Source organism: Chlorocebus sabaeus, chromosome 27 (genome assembly GCF_047675955.1).
Source record: "Chlorocebus sabaeus isolate Y175 chromosome 27, mChlSab1.0.hap1, whole genome shotgun sequence".
NCBI lineage: Eukaryota > Metazoa > Chordata > Mammalia > Primates > Cercopithecidae > Chlorocebus > Chlorocebus sabaeus.
Window position 1 is genome coordinate 48,677,391 of NC_132930.1, and position 17,486 is coordinate 48,694,876.

The following is a 17,486-nucleotide window of genomic DNA, read 5'->3' on the forward strand; positions in this document are numbered from 1 at the left end:
GGTCAGTTTCAAGCATGAGCTGCTCAGAGGTGTGCTCAGGACTTCATACACAGAATTAAAGATCTTTCTCTCCAGTTCTCTCTTCTCTGAAATCCTCCCCAATTGTCTAGTGTAGAGACACTGACTCTATTGTCCTTCACTTAGTGCTGGCTGGGCATGTTGACAGGGCTCCCCTTCAGAGTCTCCATGCTGAAGCATCCAGTGGGAGGGGTGCAATTTCTTTAAGGTGTTCATCTGGAGGAGGGGAGTAATATAGTTTGGATATTTGTCCCCATCCAAATCTCATGTTGAATTTTAATCCCCAGTGCTGGAGATGGAGCCTGGTGAAAGGTCTTTGGATCATGACGGTGGATTCCTCATGAATGGTTTGGGTCATCTCCTTGGTGATAAGTGAGCTCTCACTCTGAGTTCACAAAAGATCCGATGACTTAATTAAAAGTATGTGGCACCTCCCCCCACACTCTCTCGTGCTTGCTCCTTTTTTTCTTTTATTTTTTATTGATACTTTCATTGGTCTTGATGCTCCTCTTTTGTCATGTAATGTGTCTGCTCCTCCTTCATCTTCCACCATGCTTGTCAGCCTCCTGAGGCCTCCCTAGAAGCCAAGGAGATGCCAGCACCATGCTTCTTGTAAAGCCTGCAGAACCATGAGCCAATTAAACCTTTTTTCTCTGTAAATTACCCAGTCTCAGATATTTATTTATTGTAATGCAAGAACAGCCTAATACAGGGAGGTATACTCAAAGAAGCTTCATCTTGCAGGGCATCCTATTCCAGATCTTTTGGCCAGAGACATTAGGTTCTTTTTAAAATTTTGGTCTGTAATTGTAGGTTGTAGACTCCACAGCACTGAGACCAGGATATACAGGAGGAAGAAAACAAACAGATAACCCACTGCTGAGTTGTGCTATGAGTCCTGAGGTCCTTGGCCACTCTATCTTCTTTCCTCCACCTTTCAGAGTCTTCTGGTAGTTGCTTTATACATTTGGCCCAGGATTTTTAGTTGTAATCAGCAGGAGAAATAGGGTGGAACAGACCTATCCCATCTTGTCCAGAACCATCAATGATACCTTTTTTAAAACCTTTTTTAAATGGATCATACTAAAAAGTACTAAATACACATTACACATATAGTTAACAAACTTTGGGATGCGGGGAGCAGGGGAAATGGGCCAGAACTATTTGAAAGATGCCTTAAGACTGAGGTCACTCTAAAGTGCAGGCAGAGCTTGAAAGTTAGTTGCAGCTTTTTTATCCCTGGAAGTGTTCCCTCTAGTTGTCTCTCAGAGAGTACATATTCCATGGGATGCACTCTGTGGCCAATCTCCAGCCTCACATTCCCTTCTCAAGCCCCTATCAGGGAACTGTCTCTCTCTTGCCTTTCAGGGAGGCACTGTGATAATGGAGCTAGCAGCTTCAGGCTTTGGAATCAGACTGCCTTAGTTCTAATTCTGCCTCTACAACTTCTTGGTTATGTGACTTTATCTGAGAACCAGTTTCCAATCTGTAAGATGGGGACAATAATACAGAAACCAATACTTTTTACAACCTCTACTATTGTCACATAGTCTAAGCTACTTAGATTACAATAGTGTCACTGCTTCCACTCTTGACCCTTCTTCATCCTTTTCTCTACATAACAGCAACAATAAGAAACTTAAAAAGGAAAGTTACATCATGTCACTCCTCTACCCACCTGCTTCTCCAAATCCTTACAATGGACATACGGACTCTATGATCTGGCTCCTGCTACCTTTTCAACCCCACCTCCTACCACTCTTTCCCTGCTAACCTCACTCCAGGCATTCTGCTGCTCCTTGAAAATTCCAAGCATCCTCCTGCCCTCAGGACTTTTGCAAATGTCTCTGCACAGAATTTCCTTTCTCCAGATGGAGACAGCATAATGTGGTGGTAAGGAAAAAATCACCTTGGTTACTAAAAAGTGTGTGAGTGTATACAGTGGGCCCTCCATATCCACAAATTCTGCATTGGCAAATTCAGATGGAAAATAGTTGAGAAAAAATAACAAGAAATAACAATACAACAATAAAAATGCAAATAAAAACCCAATACAGTATAACAACTATTTACACAGCATTTACATACTAGGCATTATAAGTAATCTAGTGATTATTTAAAGTATATGGGACGATGTGCATAGGTTATATGCAAATACAATGCCATTTTGTATAAGGAACTTGCGTATCTGTAGATTTTGGTGTCCTGAGGACATCCTGGAACCAATCCCTCATGGATACTGAGGCACAACTATATATATGTATAATTTATGTATGTATGTGTATATATATAAAAAAAATACATTTATTCAGTGCTGTGTCAAGCACCATTCTAACGGACCAATTTACAAACATCTGAATCTTCCCGACAATAACCCTACATAGGTAAATACTACTTTTTGTTTTTTGTTTTATTTTTGAGACAGAGTCTTGCTGTGTCGCCCAGGCTGGAGTGCAGTGGCACAATCTTAGCTCACTGCAGCCTCTGCCTCCCAGGTTCAAGCAATTCTTCTGCCTCATCCTCCTGAGTAGCTGAGATTACAGGCATGCACCACCACAACCGGCTAGTTTTTGTATTTTTAGTAGAGATGGGGTTTCGCCACACTGGCCAAGCTGGTCTCGAACTCCTGGCCTCAGGTGATCTGCCTGCTTCAGCCTCCCCAAGTGCTGGGATTACAGGCATGAGCCACCATGCTCGGCTGGTAAATACTACTTTTATAATGATTTTGGATATAATGAAACTAAAGTATAGAAAAATTAATTTGTCCACATAGCTAGCAAGTAGTAGTCAGGATTCAAACTCAGTGTAGTGCCTTTTCCCTCACCTTTATAAAATTTTATAATATTTGTACTTTATAAGCATATATTATACTTATATAAATCTATACATGAGTGATGCAAGTTAAGTGCTTAGCACAGTGCCTGGCACAAAATATGGGTCCAACAAATGTTAGCTGGGTTTTCATTCCCATTGTACCTTTCAAGGGCACATGAGGGAATTTAAGCCATATGATAGCTACCACATACTAATGGGAGAAAGTCAGAGACTCCTTCAGATCCAGCCTTCAGCAGAAACCTCTGAAGACAATGAAATGAAAGATCTGACATGACTATACTGATGTTTTAGCAAGGAATTCTGCTGGAAGTGTATGGGACCAAGTTATGGGAGGAAGAAGTTAAAGCAGGGAGAACTACTGGGGAGGTATTGGAAAAAGTCCAAGAGTTCTCTCTCTTAATGGCAGCTCACATGGAGTTTACATTCTAGGTGGAAACCTTTCATATGCTTATTTTCGGCAGTTCTCACAACTGAGATTTGAGAGGGATATATATTACCCCTATTTTTCTGAATAGAAAATGGAGGCTTAGAGTGGTGAAATAATTTGTCAAGTTACCTAGTCAACAAGCGTGAGAAATGAAGAACTCAAGTCTTCCTCTATATTCCAGAGTCCTCTACTCTGTTAGATACCTAATCACCAAGTTATAGGTCTTCAGACTAAGAGTGTTTTACGATTTAGGTAAACTGAGAAAGACAAATTCATTTAATTTAGCAGTAACATCTAATAAACATTATTACTGTTTCTTACATTTTGTAATGTCTTATATTTTTGAAACAGGGACTTTCAAGATACAGCAATGGGACACAGGCAGACATACGTTCCTTGAATCTGCTCCTGGTTTGGGAATGTTTGTGACTATTACAACTTACAATGGTGAGGTAAAACATTCTTTTATACTTTGTTACTAAAATTTTTCATTTGCCAAAAATTCAGGTATCATGTAGCCCAGTTTTAAAATCTCTACAGAAGCACTTACACACCAGCATTAACAATTTTTAATGCATATAGCACTGAATGATAGCATGACATAAAAACATAGAAAGTGCCTGCCCTCAATGAGCCTATAGTTTAGTTGAGAAGCAGAGACAGGCTTCATAACATAAAAAGCTTTTAAAAAATAAAATGAGGAGCCCCAGATGTGCCATCTTGAGGTCTGCTGATATTGCTAAGCAAAAGGGACCTTAGGGCCAAAGCACCCCTGTGGTTTTGCACCACCCAGGCCCCATCTGCTTTGCTGGTGCTGCAGCCCCACCCAAGCATAAGGGTCAGATAAGCCAACTCCTCCCTCCTCCCATTTTGGCATGGGCGTTCTCTAGCAATGCAGCAGCCTCAGGGACTACCCGGTCTTATATACCTCTTACTCACTAGGAGTTAGCAGAGGAGTACAAAAGTCACCAGGTAATGTGGAAAGAATATGGATTTTGGAGTCAGAATCAAACTCAAGCATGGATTGTCACATATAAGCTAAAACCTTGGAAGGGTTATTTGACTGCTTTGATGCTGTTTTCTCATATATACAATGGATATAACAGAGATATCCATTCCCCACTATGTAAGCTCAAGACAATGAATTCCTCAGTTCACTAACTCAAACCTAGTTGTCCTGGAGTTGTGCTCATGGGGTAGCAGAATGGTTGTGGACCAAAGACTTGGAGAACAGAACAGTCTGGCAAGAAAAGGGTGCTTGAAGTAGGCAGGACAGGACTCCCACTCTCATAAAACTGGGTAACTGGTTGACCCAAGCTCAGGAAGACACCATGACACCCCCACTTATGTGGAGACAGAGCGCTATGACGAAGACTCCAATCCAGTTGGATTTTTGGACACTTGATTTTTACCTGTTCAATAGTTTTCTCTTGGCACATCTGGCACCTCACTGACAATAATTCCACTGGGACTGTTTTCCTAGCTCCAGCACTTGTCAAGACAGCTACCCCCTCTTCTCTACACACCCACATCTACGCTTCTAGCCCACTTTCTGATCCGTTATATCAAACCCCAATTCTCTTTTGTACTTTCCCAATAATCCTTAATGACCAATCTGAAAATGTCTCCAAAGCACATTAAACCCAGAGCCAAATTTTAGTTGAGCCAAAAACTATCACATTAAAACCCATTCACTGTTTTTTTTAAAAGACATAGAAGACTCATTCTTTGAAAACTGAAATTGCCTGAAACAACATCTGAACTCTCTATTCTGTTCCATTGATCTGTTTGTCTATTCTTTCACCAATATCACACTGTCTTGACTACTGCAGCTTCATAGTAAATCTTAAAGTTGGGTAGTCTTAGTCCTCTTTTATTCTTCTCCCTCAATATTGTGTTGGCTATTATGGGTCTTTTGTTTCTCCATATAAATATTAGAATCAGCTTGTCAATATTCACAAAATAGTTTTAGGATTTTACTGGGATTCTGTTGAATTTATAGATCAAGTTGGGAAGAACTGAGATTTTGACAATAAGAAGTCTTCTTATCTATGAACATGGACTTCTCTCCATTTCTTTCACCACAGTTTTGTTTTCCTCATATAGGTCTTGCACATATTGTTAGATTTATAAATAAGTAATTTGAGGGAGGGTGCTAATGTAAATGATACTGTGCTTTTTATTTCACATTCCACTTGTTCATTGTTAGTATACAGGAAAGTGATTCACTTTCTTATATTCATCTTGTACCCTGCAACTTTACTATAATCACTTACTAGTTCTGGCAGTTTGTCAATTCTTTTGGGTTTTACACATAAACAGTCATGTCACCTGTGAACAAAGTTTATTTTGTCCTTCCCAAACTCCTTATTTCCTTCTACTGCATTAGCCAGGACTTCCAGTCCACCAAGAAAAGGCTTCTAGTTTCTGACCAATAAGTATAATAGCTATAGGTTTTTTTGTAGATGTTCTTCATCAAATTAAGTTCCCCTGTGTTCCTTGTTTGATGCATTTTTATCATAAATGGGTGTTGGCTGTTGTTAAATGCTTTTTCTGCATCTATTGACATGATGGTATGATTTTTCTTCTTTCACCTACTGATGTGATGAATTACACTAATTGATTTCTAATGCTAATTGCATATCTGTAATAAGACCCACTTGGTTGTGGTATATAATTTTTATATATTGTTGGATTTTCATTTGCTAATATTTTGTTAAGGGTTTTTGCATCTATATTCATGATATATAATGATACGTAGTTTTCTTATAATGTCTTTGTCTGGTTGTGGTATTAGGGTAATGCTGGCCTCATAAAATGAATTAGGAAGTATTCCTTCTGCGTCTATCTTCTGGAAGAGATTGTAGAGAATTGGCACAATTTCTTCCTTAAATGTTTGGTGGAATTCACCACTGAACCCATCTAGGCCTGGTGCTTTCTGCTTTGGGAAGTTTCTATTGATTCAACCTCTTACTAGATATACGCCTATTCAGATTGTCTACTTCTTGTATTTTATTAGATTGTGTATTTCAAGGAATTGGTTTCACCTAGGTTATCAAATTTTTGGGCATGGAGTTGTTCACAGTATTTCTTTATTATTCTTTTCATGTCCATGGGATTTGTAACGATGCCCCTTCTTTTGTTTCTGATATTTGTAATTTGTGTCATCTTCATTTTTTTCTTAGTTTGGCTAGAAGCTTTTTAACCTTTTCTAAGAATCAGCTTTTGGTTTTGTTGATTTTTTTCTATTTCTTGTTTTTAATTGATTCTGCTGTTTTTATTTTTCTTCTGCTGCTTACTTTGCACTTAATTTTCTCTTCTTTTTCTAGTTTCCTTAGGTAGAAGCTTAGATTATTAATTTTAGATCTTGCTTTTGAATACAGTCATCCCTTGGTATTTGCGGGGTATTGGTTCCAGGACTCTCCAAAGATATAAAATTCTGAAGATGCTCAAGTCCCTTATATGAAATGGTGTAGTTTGCAGGTAACTAGTGCATATCCTCGCATTAATTTAAATCACGTCTAGATTACTTATATCTAATACAATGTAAATGCTGCAGAGTTGTTACACTGTAGTTTTTCCACTTGTATTATTTTTGTTATATATACATATTTCAAATATTTTCAGTCCATGGCTGGTTCAATCCAGGAGTGAAACCTGGTATTACAGAGAGCCAACTGTATATGGATTCAATGCTTTCAATTTCCCTCTAGTCACTGCTTTTGTCGCATCCCACAAATTTTGATAAGTTGTAGTTTAATTTTGTCTTTTCTTCTTTGACCCATGTGTTAATTAGAAGTGTGCTGTTTAATCTCCAAGTATTTTGCAATTTTCCAGCTATCTCTCTGTTACTGATTTCCAGTTTAATTTCATTGTGGCCTGAGAACATACATTGTATGATTTCTATTATTTTAAATTCGTTAAGGTGTGATATATCGCCCAGAATGTGTTCTACATTGGTGAATGTTCCATATGAACTTGAGAAAAATGTGTCCTCTGCTATCAATAGATAAAGTAATCATAGGTGTCAATTATGTCCAGTCAACTGATGGTGCTACTGAGTTCAATGATGTCCTTACTGATCTTGGCCTGCAGGATCTGTCCATTTTTGACAGAAGGGGTTGAAAACAACTATAATAAAGTGTTCATCTATTTTTTCCTTGCAGTTCTATCAGGCTTTACTTCACATATTTTCATGCTCTATTGTCAGGTGCATACACGTTGAGGATTGTTGTCTTCTTAGAGAATTAACCCCTGTAGCATTATGTACTGCTCCATTATGTAATTATCCCTGATAATTTTCATTGCTTTTGAAGTCTACTCTGCCTGAAATTAATAGAGCTACTCCAGCCTTCTTTTGATTAAGGTTAGCATGGTGTATCTTTCTCTAGCCCTTCATTTTTAATCTATGTGTCTTTACATTTCAAATGATTTTCTTATAGACAACATATAGTTGGGTCTCATTCTTTGATCCACTCTATTTTTTACCTGGTGTATTTAGACCATAGACATTTTTTTTCCATGTGTCCAAGGCATGAACCAGGTATGGGTACAGATCAAAAGCCAAGCTGGGATGAACGAGGGGTTGCTTTGTCCCTGGCTAATAGAAGATGGGCACCGCCAACCAGGTGCCACTCTACTGAGGTCAAAGACACAGATCATTAACATTTAAGGTGATGATTTATATAGCTGGATTATCTGCCATATTTGTTACCATTTTTTATTCGTTGCCCTCATTCTTTGTTCTATTTTTTTCTTCTCCTCTTTTCCACGCCTTTTGTGGTTTTAATTGAGCATTTTCTGTGATTCCATTCTCTCTGTTAGCATATAAAGTTGCCCTAGAGTTTGCCATATACATTCACAACTAGTCCAAATCTAATTTCAAATAACACTATACACTACCACTTTACAGGTAATGCCTTTTTTTTTTTTTGAGATGAAGTCTCACTCTGTCACCCAGGCTGGCGTGAACTCAGCTCACTGTAACCTCTGCCTCCCAGGTTCAAGCAATTCTCCCTGCCTCAGCCCTCTGAGTAGCTGGAATTACAGGCACCCGCCACCACGCCTAGCTAATTTTTTTTTTTTTTTTGTATTTTTTAGTAGAGACAGGGTTTCACCATGTTGGCCAGGCTGGTCTTGAACTTCTGACCTCAGGTGATCCGCCTGCCTCAGCCTCTCAAAGTGCGGGGATTACAGGCGTGAGCCACCATGCCTAGCCTCAAGTGCCTTTTATTAGCCAAGTATTCCTAATTCTTCCTTGCTGCCCCTAATTTTATCATGGCTATCATTAATTTCACTTACATGTAAACTATGATCATTCGATACATTGTTGCCATTATCTTGAATAAAGTGGTATTTCTTAGGTCAGCTTTGGGAGGCCGAGGCGGGCGGATCACAAGGTCAGGAGATCGAGACCATGGTGAAACCCCGTCTCTACTAAAAAATAGAAAAAAATTAGCCGGGCGCAGTGGCGGGCGCCTGTAGTCCCAGCTACTGGGGAGGCTGAGGTAGGAGAATGGCGTGAACCCGGGAGGCGGAGCTTGCAGTGAGCCGAGATTGCGCCACTGCACTCCAGCCTGGGCGACAGAGCGAGACTCCGTCTCAAAAAAAAAAAAAAAAAAAAAAAGGAATAAGAAAATAGAGGCTGGGCGCGATGGCTCACGCCTGTAATCCCAGCACTTTGGGAGGCCGAGACAGGCGGATCACAAGGTCAAGAGATCAAGACTATCCAGGCCAACATGGCGAAATCCCATCTCTACTAAAAATACAAAAAATTAGCCAGGCGTGGTGGCGAGCGCCTGTAGTCCTGGCTACTCTGGAGGCTAAGGCAGGAGAATGGCATGAACCCAGTAGGCGGAGCTTGCAGTGAACCGAGATTGCGCCACTGCACTCCAGGCTGGGCGACAGAGCAAGACTCCGTCAAAAAAAAAAAAAAAAAAGAATAAGAAAATAGAAAGTTTTAATTTTACCTCCACTTTTCTAATGCTCATCCTTTATGCAGATTTGAGTTTCTGATCTACATAATTTTCCTTCTTTCTGAAGAACTTCTTTTAACATTTCTTACAAGGCAGATCTACCAGCAAAAATTCCTTCAGTTTTTGTTTGTTTGAGAAACGCTTTACTTCCTCTTATCTCTTGCAGGATAATTTTGCAGGATACCAAAGTCTAGGTTGGTCATTTTTTATTCCCAATACATTAAATATTTCACTCTACTCTCTTCTTGTTTGCATAGCTTCTGAGGAGAGGTCAGATGCAATTTTTACATTTGCTGCTCTGTAAGTAAGGTTTTTCCCCTCTCTGGCTGCTCAAGATTTTCTTATTCGTGTTTGCTTCTCTGCAGTTTTAATGATATTCCTAGCTGTAGCTTTTTGGTTTCATCTTGGGGTTGAGGGGATTTCATGACGGGGTGAGGGGATTAATCCTGTTTGGTATACTCTGAGCTTCCTGAATCTATGGCTTGGTATCTGATATTAATTTGGGGAAAAATTCTCAGTCATTATTGCTTCAAATATTTCTTCTTTTCTTTTCTCTGTTTCTCTTCCATTCGGTACTCCCATTATGTGTCAAGTTACACCTTTTGTAGTTGTTCCACAGTTCTTGGGATATTCTGTGGGGCAACAGTAGTAGGAGAGTGTTTTCTCCATACTATCCCTGGATACTTTTAAATCTTTGTCAATCTGACCATGAACAAGGGCTATCTTACTGTAGTTTGAATTTTTTAATTACTAGCAAGGCTGAATATTTTTCATGTTTATTAGCCATTTGATTTCTTGTTTAGGAATGGCACAATTTTTTACTAGATAATATATAGACGAGATTTATTTTTAAGAATGGAAACTAGGAAATAATAAACTCAATCTATGGAAATCCTTAATTCTAGGTAATATTGTCGAAGCTATATGGCCCGCAAGGGACATTCTATTTTACTTCACATTCACCTGGTGAACACATCATTTGCTTAGAATCTAATTCTACGAGGCTTGTGTCATTTGGAGGGAATAGGCTGGTAAGTACATGCTTCCCATGTCCTTGTTGATGAACACAGCGTCAGCACTATTCAAGCATGACACTGGTATGCAGATCCATTACACTCAAACTGGCTAGAAACTTATTAAAGTCCTATGCCCAGATCTCATCGCAGCAACCAAAGAGGGAGCTGGAGAGCTTGGAAGGGGTTCAAAGGAGAGCCATGAAGTTGATTAAAGGGTTGAAAAATAAGAGCCGTGAGGGAAGGTTAAAAGAACTGTGATTATTCAGGCTTGAAAACAAGTGAAGGCTGAAGGGTGGATTAATAATGGAATTCTAATAAATAAAACTCTTAAACGGTAGATGGTGATTGGTTATTTTCTAAATGTGTTCAGAACTGATGAAAACAATTTGTATTTTAGCATAAGAAATTTAGTTATATGTAAAGAAAATTTCCCTCAGAACATTAATCAAATTTTCTCCAAACGAAAGTCATTTACCTAATAGTTAATTTGATGTTCAGGAAGGTATAAATATACTGTAAGGTCAGTAATTTACCATTTAATGCATTATTATTACAAGAAAGACTACCAAGTAGAACAAGGAAGAATGGCACTGAGGGAAAAAAGGGAGCTGAAGAGTGAAGTAGCGCCCTGCTTATGAAAAGGGGGAAGGGAGAAAAAGGAAGGACGGAGGAATGGGAGGATACAAGAGTGAGAAAGTAAGGAAAAAGAGTGGAGCTGTTTTTAAAAACATGCCATTTTTTCCTTTTTACTGTTTGTACAGAGGATCCACTTAGATATTCGGGTTGGAGAACACGACCTTGATGCGGCCATTGCTCAAGCAAAGGACAAAGTTAATGAACTTACCTTCAAGCTTGAATATCTAATTGAACAAATTGGGCAAATAGTCAAAGAACAAAACTATCAAAGGGTCAGTCTGCCTATTCAGCTTATTTTATCTCTTGCTACTAGCAACGCATTTCTCAACGCAAAGCCCCTGGACCAAGGAAAGAATGAACTGCCTGTTCACTCTTTCTATCTGAGGTAGAACCGTGTGGACTCACAGGGATTGGAGAGAGCAATTTTTCTTCACTCTGTCTGCTGGACCATGAGCTCCTCTAGGAAAGAGAATTTCAGTTCATTCATCTTTTTATGCCCTGTGCCTAGCAAAGTCCCCAGCAGCACGAGTGTGAGCTTGCAGAATGAATAAATGCTTCCAAATGCATCCTATATATTTGTAGAGACTCGTGTGTGCTCACTTTCCAAATCACAATTTTATTCTTATAACATTAGGTGCTTTTTGAGTCACTACACTAAGTGGATGTTGGTCAGATAGGGGCTTAAATCTCATCTACACGTCAGTAATCTGTGTCATCTCTAAGCTTCAGTTTCCTTACCAGGTAGATAAGGACAGGTGTGATAAGCAAATAAGGCATGCAAGTGCTTGGTCTAATGCCTGGCATAAAAGCTGGACTCAAATGATGAAATCTACCACTATTGGGTAATGTTCGCTTTGCCTGATGGTAGCAAATAAGATATATAAATAGGTCAAATTCTTGATATTTTACACCAAAATACAAAAACATCTTTTATAAGGTTGATTTTTACTCTCTTATACTTGGCTAAGCAATGGATTCTGGTTTAGAAAAGCAGACTGCACGGATACATTGGTGTAAGGTATTAATTGGGTAATATTAAATACCTTGAACGCCCACAACAATCCTCTCCTCAAAATCATGAGTTAAGTACTTTATGACACTAAACCTGTCTATTTCTTTTTCGCATAGGACCGTGAAGAAAATTTTCGGATGACCAGTGAAGACACAAATAGTAATGTTTTATGGTGGGCTTTTGCACAAATACTAATCCTTATCTCAGTAGGAATTTTCCAAATGAAATACCTGAAAGATTTCTTTATAGCTAAGAAGCTTGTTTAAAATATTATCAATAAGGACAAATAATTTGCATAATGTTTGAGTTAATAAATCAAAATTCCTGCATAAATGTGTATTACTTTTATGATTTCAAAGATACCAGAGATTGAAATTAACATTATATCATTGTAACATTGATAGAATGCTTTTATAATACAGCTTCTGAATTTGACAGATCAGGCACCTCATCCTGTTCTTACTTATTTTTGAGACAGAGTCTCGCTCTGCTGCACAGGTGCCCTAAGGCTCACTGCAGCCTCGACCTCCAGGGCCCAAGTGATCGATCCTCCCACCTCAGTCTCCCGAGTAGCTGGGACCCCAGGCACCCACCACCACACCCAGCTAATTTTTGTAGAGACGTGGTTTTGCCATGTTGCTGGTCTTGCTATTTTAAACTTGGTAGAGATCAGCACTGTCTAACAGAAATAAAAGTGGGCTACATATATAATTCTAATTTGTTGTCGTTGAGACAAAGTCTCACTCTGTTGCCCAGGCTGCAGTGCAGTGGTGTGACTTCGGCTCACTGCAACCTCCGCCTCCTGGGTTCAAGGGATTCTCCTGCCTCAGCCTCCTGAGTAGCTGGGATTACAGGCGCCTGCCACCATGCCTGCTAATTTTGTATTTTTAGTAGAGAGGGGGTTTTACTATGTTGGCCAGGCTGGTCTCGAACTCCTGACCTCAGGTGATTCGCCCGCCTCAGCCTCCCAAAGTGCTGGGATTACAGACGTGAGCCACCGCACCCAGCCCATACGTAATTCTGTGTTTCCCAGTCTCCACATTGAAAAGGATTTTTTGAAAGAGTAAAATCAACGCTAGTGATATATTTAACCTAATATATCAAAAATATCACTTTAACATGTAATCAACATAAAATTTAAGACGTTTTTCACACGAGGCCCTGGAAACAGCTGTATGGGCGCAGGGGCCACTTGGCCCGCAGCTACCGAGCGCACTCACCCTGTGCTCTTCCGGCACAAGCACGTGCCTGAGCCTCTCGATCGGAGCTTTGCAGCGTCCCCGAGGGTGGAAACTCAGAACCACGGGGAGGACAATTTTATAAAAACTCACTTCCCCATGCTGGAAGCTGGAAGCAGCAAAGGTCCTTCCCAGGCGACGCCTTCTGTTTCAGAGGAAGCAGGCTCAGGCCTCCCGTGGTGAGGTCTCTGCACCAGCAGCCACCTGGTCACTAGCTCCAAAGCGCACAGTGCGACCTAGCCCCCACCCCAACCGCCCCACCCCCACCCCACCTCAACCCGCACCGCCCCAACCCCACCGCCTCACCCCCACCCCACCCCAACCCGCACCGCCCCAACCCCACCGCCTCACCCCCACCGCCGTCCAACCCCACCGCCTCACGGCCCCACACCCACCCCAACTCCCACATCCCCACTCCCGCTCCTGCTCCCACCCCAACTCCCACACCCACTTCTCCCTCCCTCCCATCCCGCTCCCAGGGCTCCCACACCCACTCCCCCGACTCCTCCCCGGCCTGCCCCGCACACTACCCCGGCCGCCCTGGCCTCAGGCCCAGCTCCCCGCCCTCGAGGTGGGCCTGGCCCGCATCCCCCACCCCCTCCGCGCTCCCCCTGCCCCTCCCCCACTGCGGTCGCGCCCGACGCCTCCTCAGCGCAGCCGCCATTCCCAGCGCCCGACGCCTCCTCAGCGCAGCCGCCGTTCCCAGCGCCCGCCACCCAGGCCGGGCTTCCACAAAACACCTGAGGACCGCAAAAACAGGGACGGGACGTCGGTGCTCGCGGTGCGTTCCTCCGCCTACTCCAGCCGAAACGACCCGGGAGAGGAGTCAGACGCGCCCTCACGAGTGCTGCAGGGCCGCCCGCGGGGTTGGCGGGAGGGCGCGAGCGCAGAGCTGCCGTCGAGTTTGCGCAGGCGCAGAGCTGCCCGCCCTCGGGCCCAGCGCGTGGAGGCTGGTCCCAGCCTTGCGTGGGCCTCGCGTGGGCCCGGCCTCGCCGCTGCGGTCGCCTGCCTGGCATGGCCAACTGGGTGTTCTGTAATCGCTGCTTCCAGCCGCCCCAGAGGACGTCTTGCTTCAGCCTCACCAACTGCGGGCACGTGTACTGCGATGCCTGCCTCGGCAAAGGTCAGGGCGTCCGGAACGCAGGCTGGAGAGGGGAGGGGAGCGGCGGGCGGGGGCAGGGAACTCCGGGGGGTGGGGGGCTTGGGTGGGAAGGCCATGGGGGCACGTGGGGGGCCGCGGAGGAGACAGGGCGGGTGGAGAAGGGGAGGGGGCGGGGCCGCGGGGGGAGGGGGATGCCAGGGGAGATGCCGGGGGACCCTGAGGGGAGGGGGACTCGGGGGGAGGGGCCGCGGGGGAGAGAGGGCGCGTGGAGAAGGAGGGGGCATGGGGGGGTGAGGGGCTGCGGAGATAGGGGGATTCGGAGGAGGGGCCACCGGGGAGAGGGCTCCTCTAGTGTGATGAGGGGCCGCTGGGGAGAGGGGGGACACTGGGGAAGCGTTGGGGAGGGAGGCGGGGAGTGAGGGGCTGTGGGAGGGTGGGGGGAGAGGGGACCCCGGAGGTGGTGGGGGGGCTGCAGGGAGGAAGGGGACGCTAGGGGAGGGGGCGGGGGGGATGTGAGAGGTCAAGGGGGTGAAGGGGGATACCGGGGAGATGGGGGGAAGGGAGACACCGGGGAGGAGGGCGCGGGTGAGGGGCCGCAGGCAGGAAGGGGCCACGGGGGCGGTGGGGGGGCCACGGGGGCAGGGGGAGGGCCGCCATGAGGAGCAGATGAGGGTGACAGCGGGGGTCAGGCCGCGAGTCCTGTCATCGCGGGGCTCTGGCTTGCAGGCTGCGGGTCCCGCCTGGAGGACCTGGGGGAGAAGGCGGGTGGACGGCAGCCTTAACGCTCGTGGAGGACTCTGGCCCTGTTCCCCGGACAGCGCTGGGCCCTGGTGTCAAGCGGACATCGCATTGTCAGGGAGGCGTTTTTCTTTCTATGAAAATTTTGTGTTGAAGTGATGTTTATGCAAAAACGAAAGCAAGAGCACAATGAGCTTTTACCAAGTGAACTTACCCGGGAAAGCAGCCAGCTGGGTGCCGGTGGCTCACAGCCAGCCCAGGGGACGCCCGCTGTGCTAACCTCCATCTTCGGAGTTGGCCTTAGACCCATGGGACCTTGGTGAATGTGGCCCTACAACCAGCCCTACTGCAAAGCTGCTTTCCGTGGCTCCCCCTCTTTCTTCCTTTTTCTCCCTTACTTTCTCTCTTTCAAGGCAGAGCTCTGCTCTGTCGCCCAGGCTGGAGTTCAGTGCAGGATCTTGGCTAACTGCAGCCTCAGCCTCCCAGGCTCAAGTGATCCTCCTGCCTCAGCCTCCGGGGTGGCTGGGGTTACAAGCATGTGCAGCCATGTACCCCTGATTTTTAAATTTTTCACAGAGATGGGGCACCCTTTGGTGCCCAGGATGGTCTCCAATTCCTGTTCTCTAATGATCACCCGCCTTGGCCTCCCGAAGTGTCGTCTTTGTATTTGTATGTAACTGTAGTTCATCTACTTTCATTGTGTGGTATTCCATCGTATGGATACACCCCAAGTTATTTATCATTTCCACTGTCCATGGCCATCCGGGTTGTTTGCGGATTTGGCTGCAGAAATGGTGCCGCTGTGAATCTTCTCACTCCTGTGTTTGGTGATCTTAGGTACACATTTCTGTTGGGTGTGTAACCTAGGAGTGGAGTTGTTGATTTCAGGTGTGTATTTAAAAACAAAAGTCTCTCTGGCAGCCGTGTGAAAAGTAGATTGGAGGGAGATAGAAACTGTGGGAGAGACTGCAGCTGAGCACATGAGAGGTGATGGGGAGAAGTGATGGGTTCAGGAGAAGTTAGGTAGATTCAGCAGACTTGAGTCGGAGACAAGGGCTAGAGAACAGGACAGAGTTTCGCTGCTAGACAAAACACTGGAGAGGAGCCCAGCGGGAGGGAACGTAGCAGGGTGGGATGCAGGGCTCCTGAGCTCATGTTTGGACATGGCCTGTGTCCTGTGAGAGCCACCCAGGGGAAGACAAGAGGCAGTTGCCCGTGTGGGTCCAGAACTAAGACAGCCAGGAATACATTTGGGGAGTGATTAACACAGGATAATAATCCCAGATACTGGAGTGTGGAGAGCCCCAAAGGCAAAGGAAACTGTAAGAGACTATCTTGTTGGAAAGAGCATTTGTTGAAGGAGGTAAGGAAGATGTCAGGTGAAGAAGAGAGATGTTGATGAACTGGACATCCCAGTGAAATCAAGGAATTGGTGTTTGAAAGTGTCCATTGGACCAGTGAGGAGGGCACTGGTGACCCAAGATAACATTCCTCAAAGATAACATTGTTAGGAATGATGGAGACACACGTACCTTCGTGGTGTTGGAAAGTGTGAAGACGGCTCAGAGTGTCATAGCTTTCGAGGTCAGCATACCCTGCGTTGGCAGATGACTGGTTAAGGGCCTGGGGCAGGTAGAGATTGACAAGTTTGTCTATCTCTTAAAGCCGGTAGTCTGAGTGCATGCCTCCAAAAAGCCACTGATGCTGCATGTTGGGACGACACTAAATCCAAGGACACACAAAAAATGGTGAAAAGGGATGGAGGCTCTGGGCAGAGCCCTTACTGTAGCTCCGTAGCTGTCCAGTGGTGTGTCACTCAGAAGGAAGCCCTTGTTTAGCTCTGGCATATATCCTTCCAAGCTTTTCCTATAGATGCAGATTTTTAAAAGCAATACAGTGTGTCTGTCATTCAGTTATCTGCTTTTATTACTCAAACATGGACCTCCTTCCATGTTAAAATAAGTCTGTATCATCATTCTTAAGGTTGCATGATGTATCTTTTGGTTATCATACCATAACATATTTTCTGCTATTTTGCTATGAGATACCACTTGTTCTCTTACTTTTTTTCCTTGGAATATATTCTTAGGGGTGGAGTGGCTAGGCTGCGGGTGTGCACATGAAAACTGACCCAATTGTGACCCAAACAGGCACAAAGGATGTGCCTGTTTCTGTTCCCTGTAGTGACACGTGAGCACCTGTTGTTCTCTCCTCTTTGGTGTCTCTTACTAGTGACCTTGACCTTCATTTTGTGTGTTTGTCGGCTGTTTGCATTTTTTCCTATGTCTGTTCAGGTCTCCTCATAGCCTTTTGTTGAGGTGTTTCCTTTTAATTGACTTGTGAGCACTATTTGTAGATCAGGCATCAACCCCTTTGTCTATTGGCTGCACGTGATTTCCTCTCTGTCTTGTCTGTTAATCCTCCTCCCTCGTAAGAGCTTTTAGATTTTTATGAGTCAGCTCTGTTAATCTTTTACTGCATAACTCCTG

The 17,486-nt window shown here is 44.1% G+C and overlaps 1 protein-coding gene and 1 non-coding gene across 5 annotated transcripts in view; one reads left to right on the top strand and one right to left on the bottom strand.

The window, feature by feature from the left end:
- Positions 1-7,799: 7,799 nt before the first annotated feature.
- On the bottom strand, positions 7,800-7,934 carry LOC119618859 (small nucleolar RNA SNORA48). The gene has a single exon (XR_005235222.1). It is a non-coding gene; the product is annotated as a small nucleolar RNA SNORA48 (small nucleolar RNA).
- Positions 7,935-13,822: 5,888 nt separating this feature from the next.
- LOC103246511 (probable E3 SUMO-protein ligase RNF212) overlaps positions 13,823-17,486 on the top strand; it is a 62,760-nt gene continuing 59,096 nt past the window's right edge. For all 4 annotated transcript variants that reach the window (XM_073012596.1, XM_073012597.1, XM_037983233.2 and 1 more), the window contains exon 1: positions 13,823-14,280. In XM_073012596.1, coding sequence (XP_072868697.1) covers positions 14,172-14,280 — 109 coding nt within the window. In that variant the 5' untranslated portion in view covers positions 13,823-14,171. The remainder of the gene's footprint in view (positions 14,281-17,486) is intronic.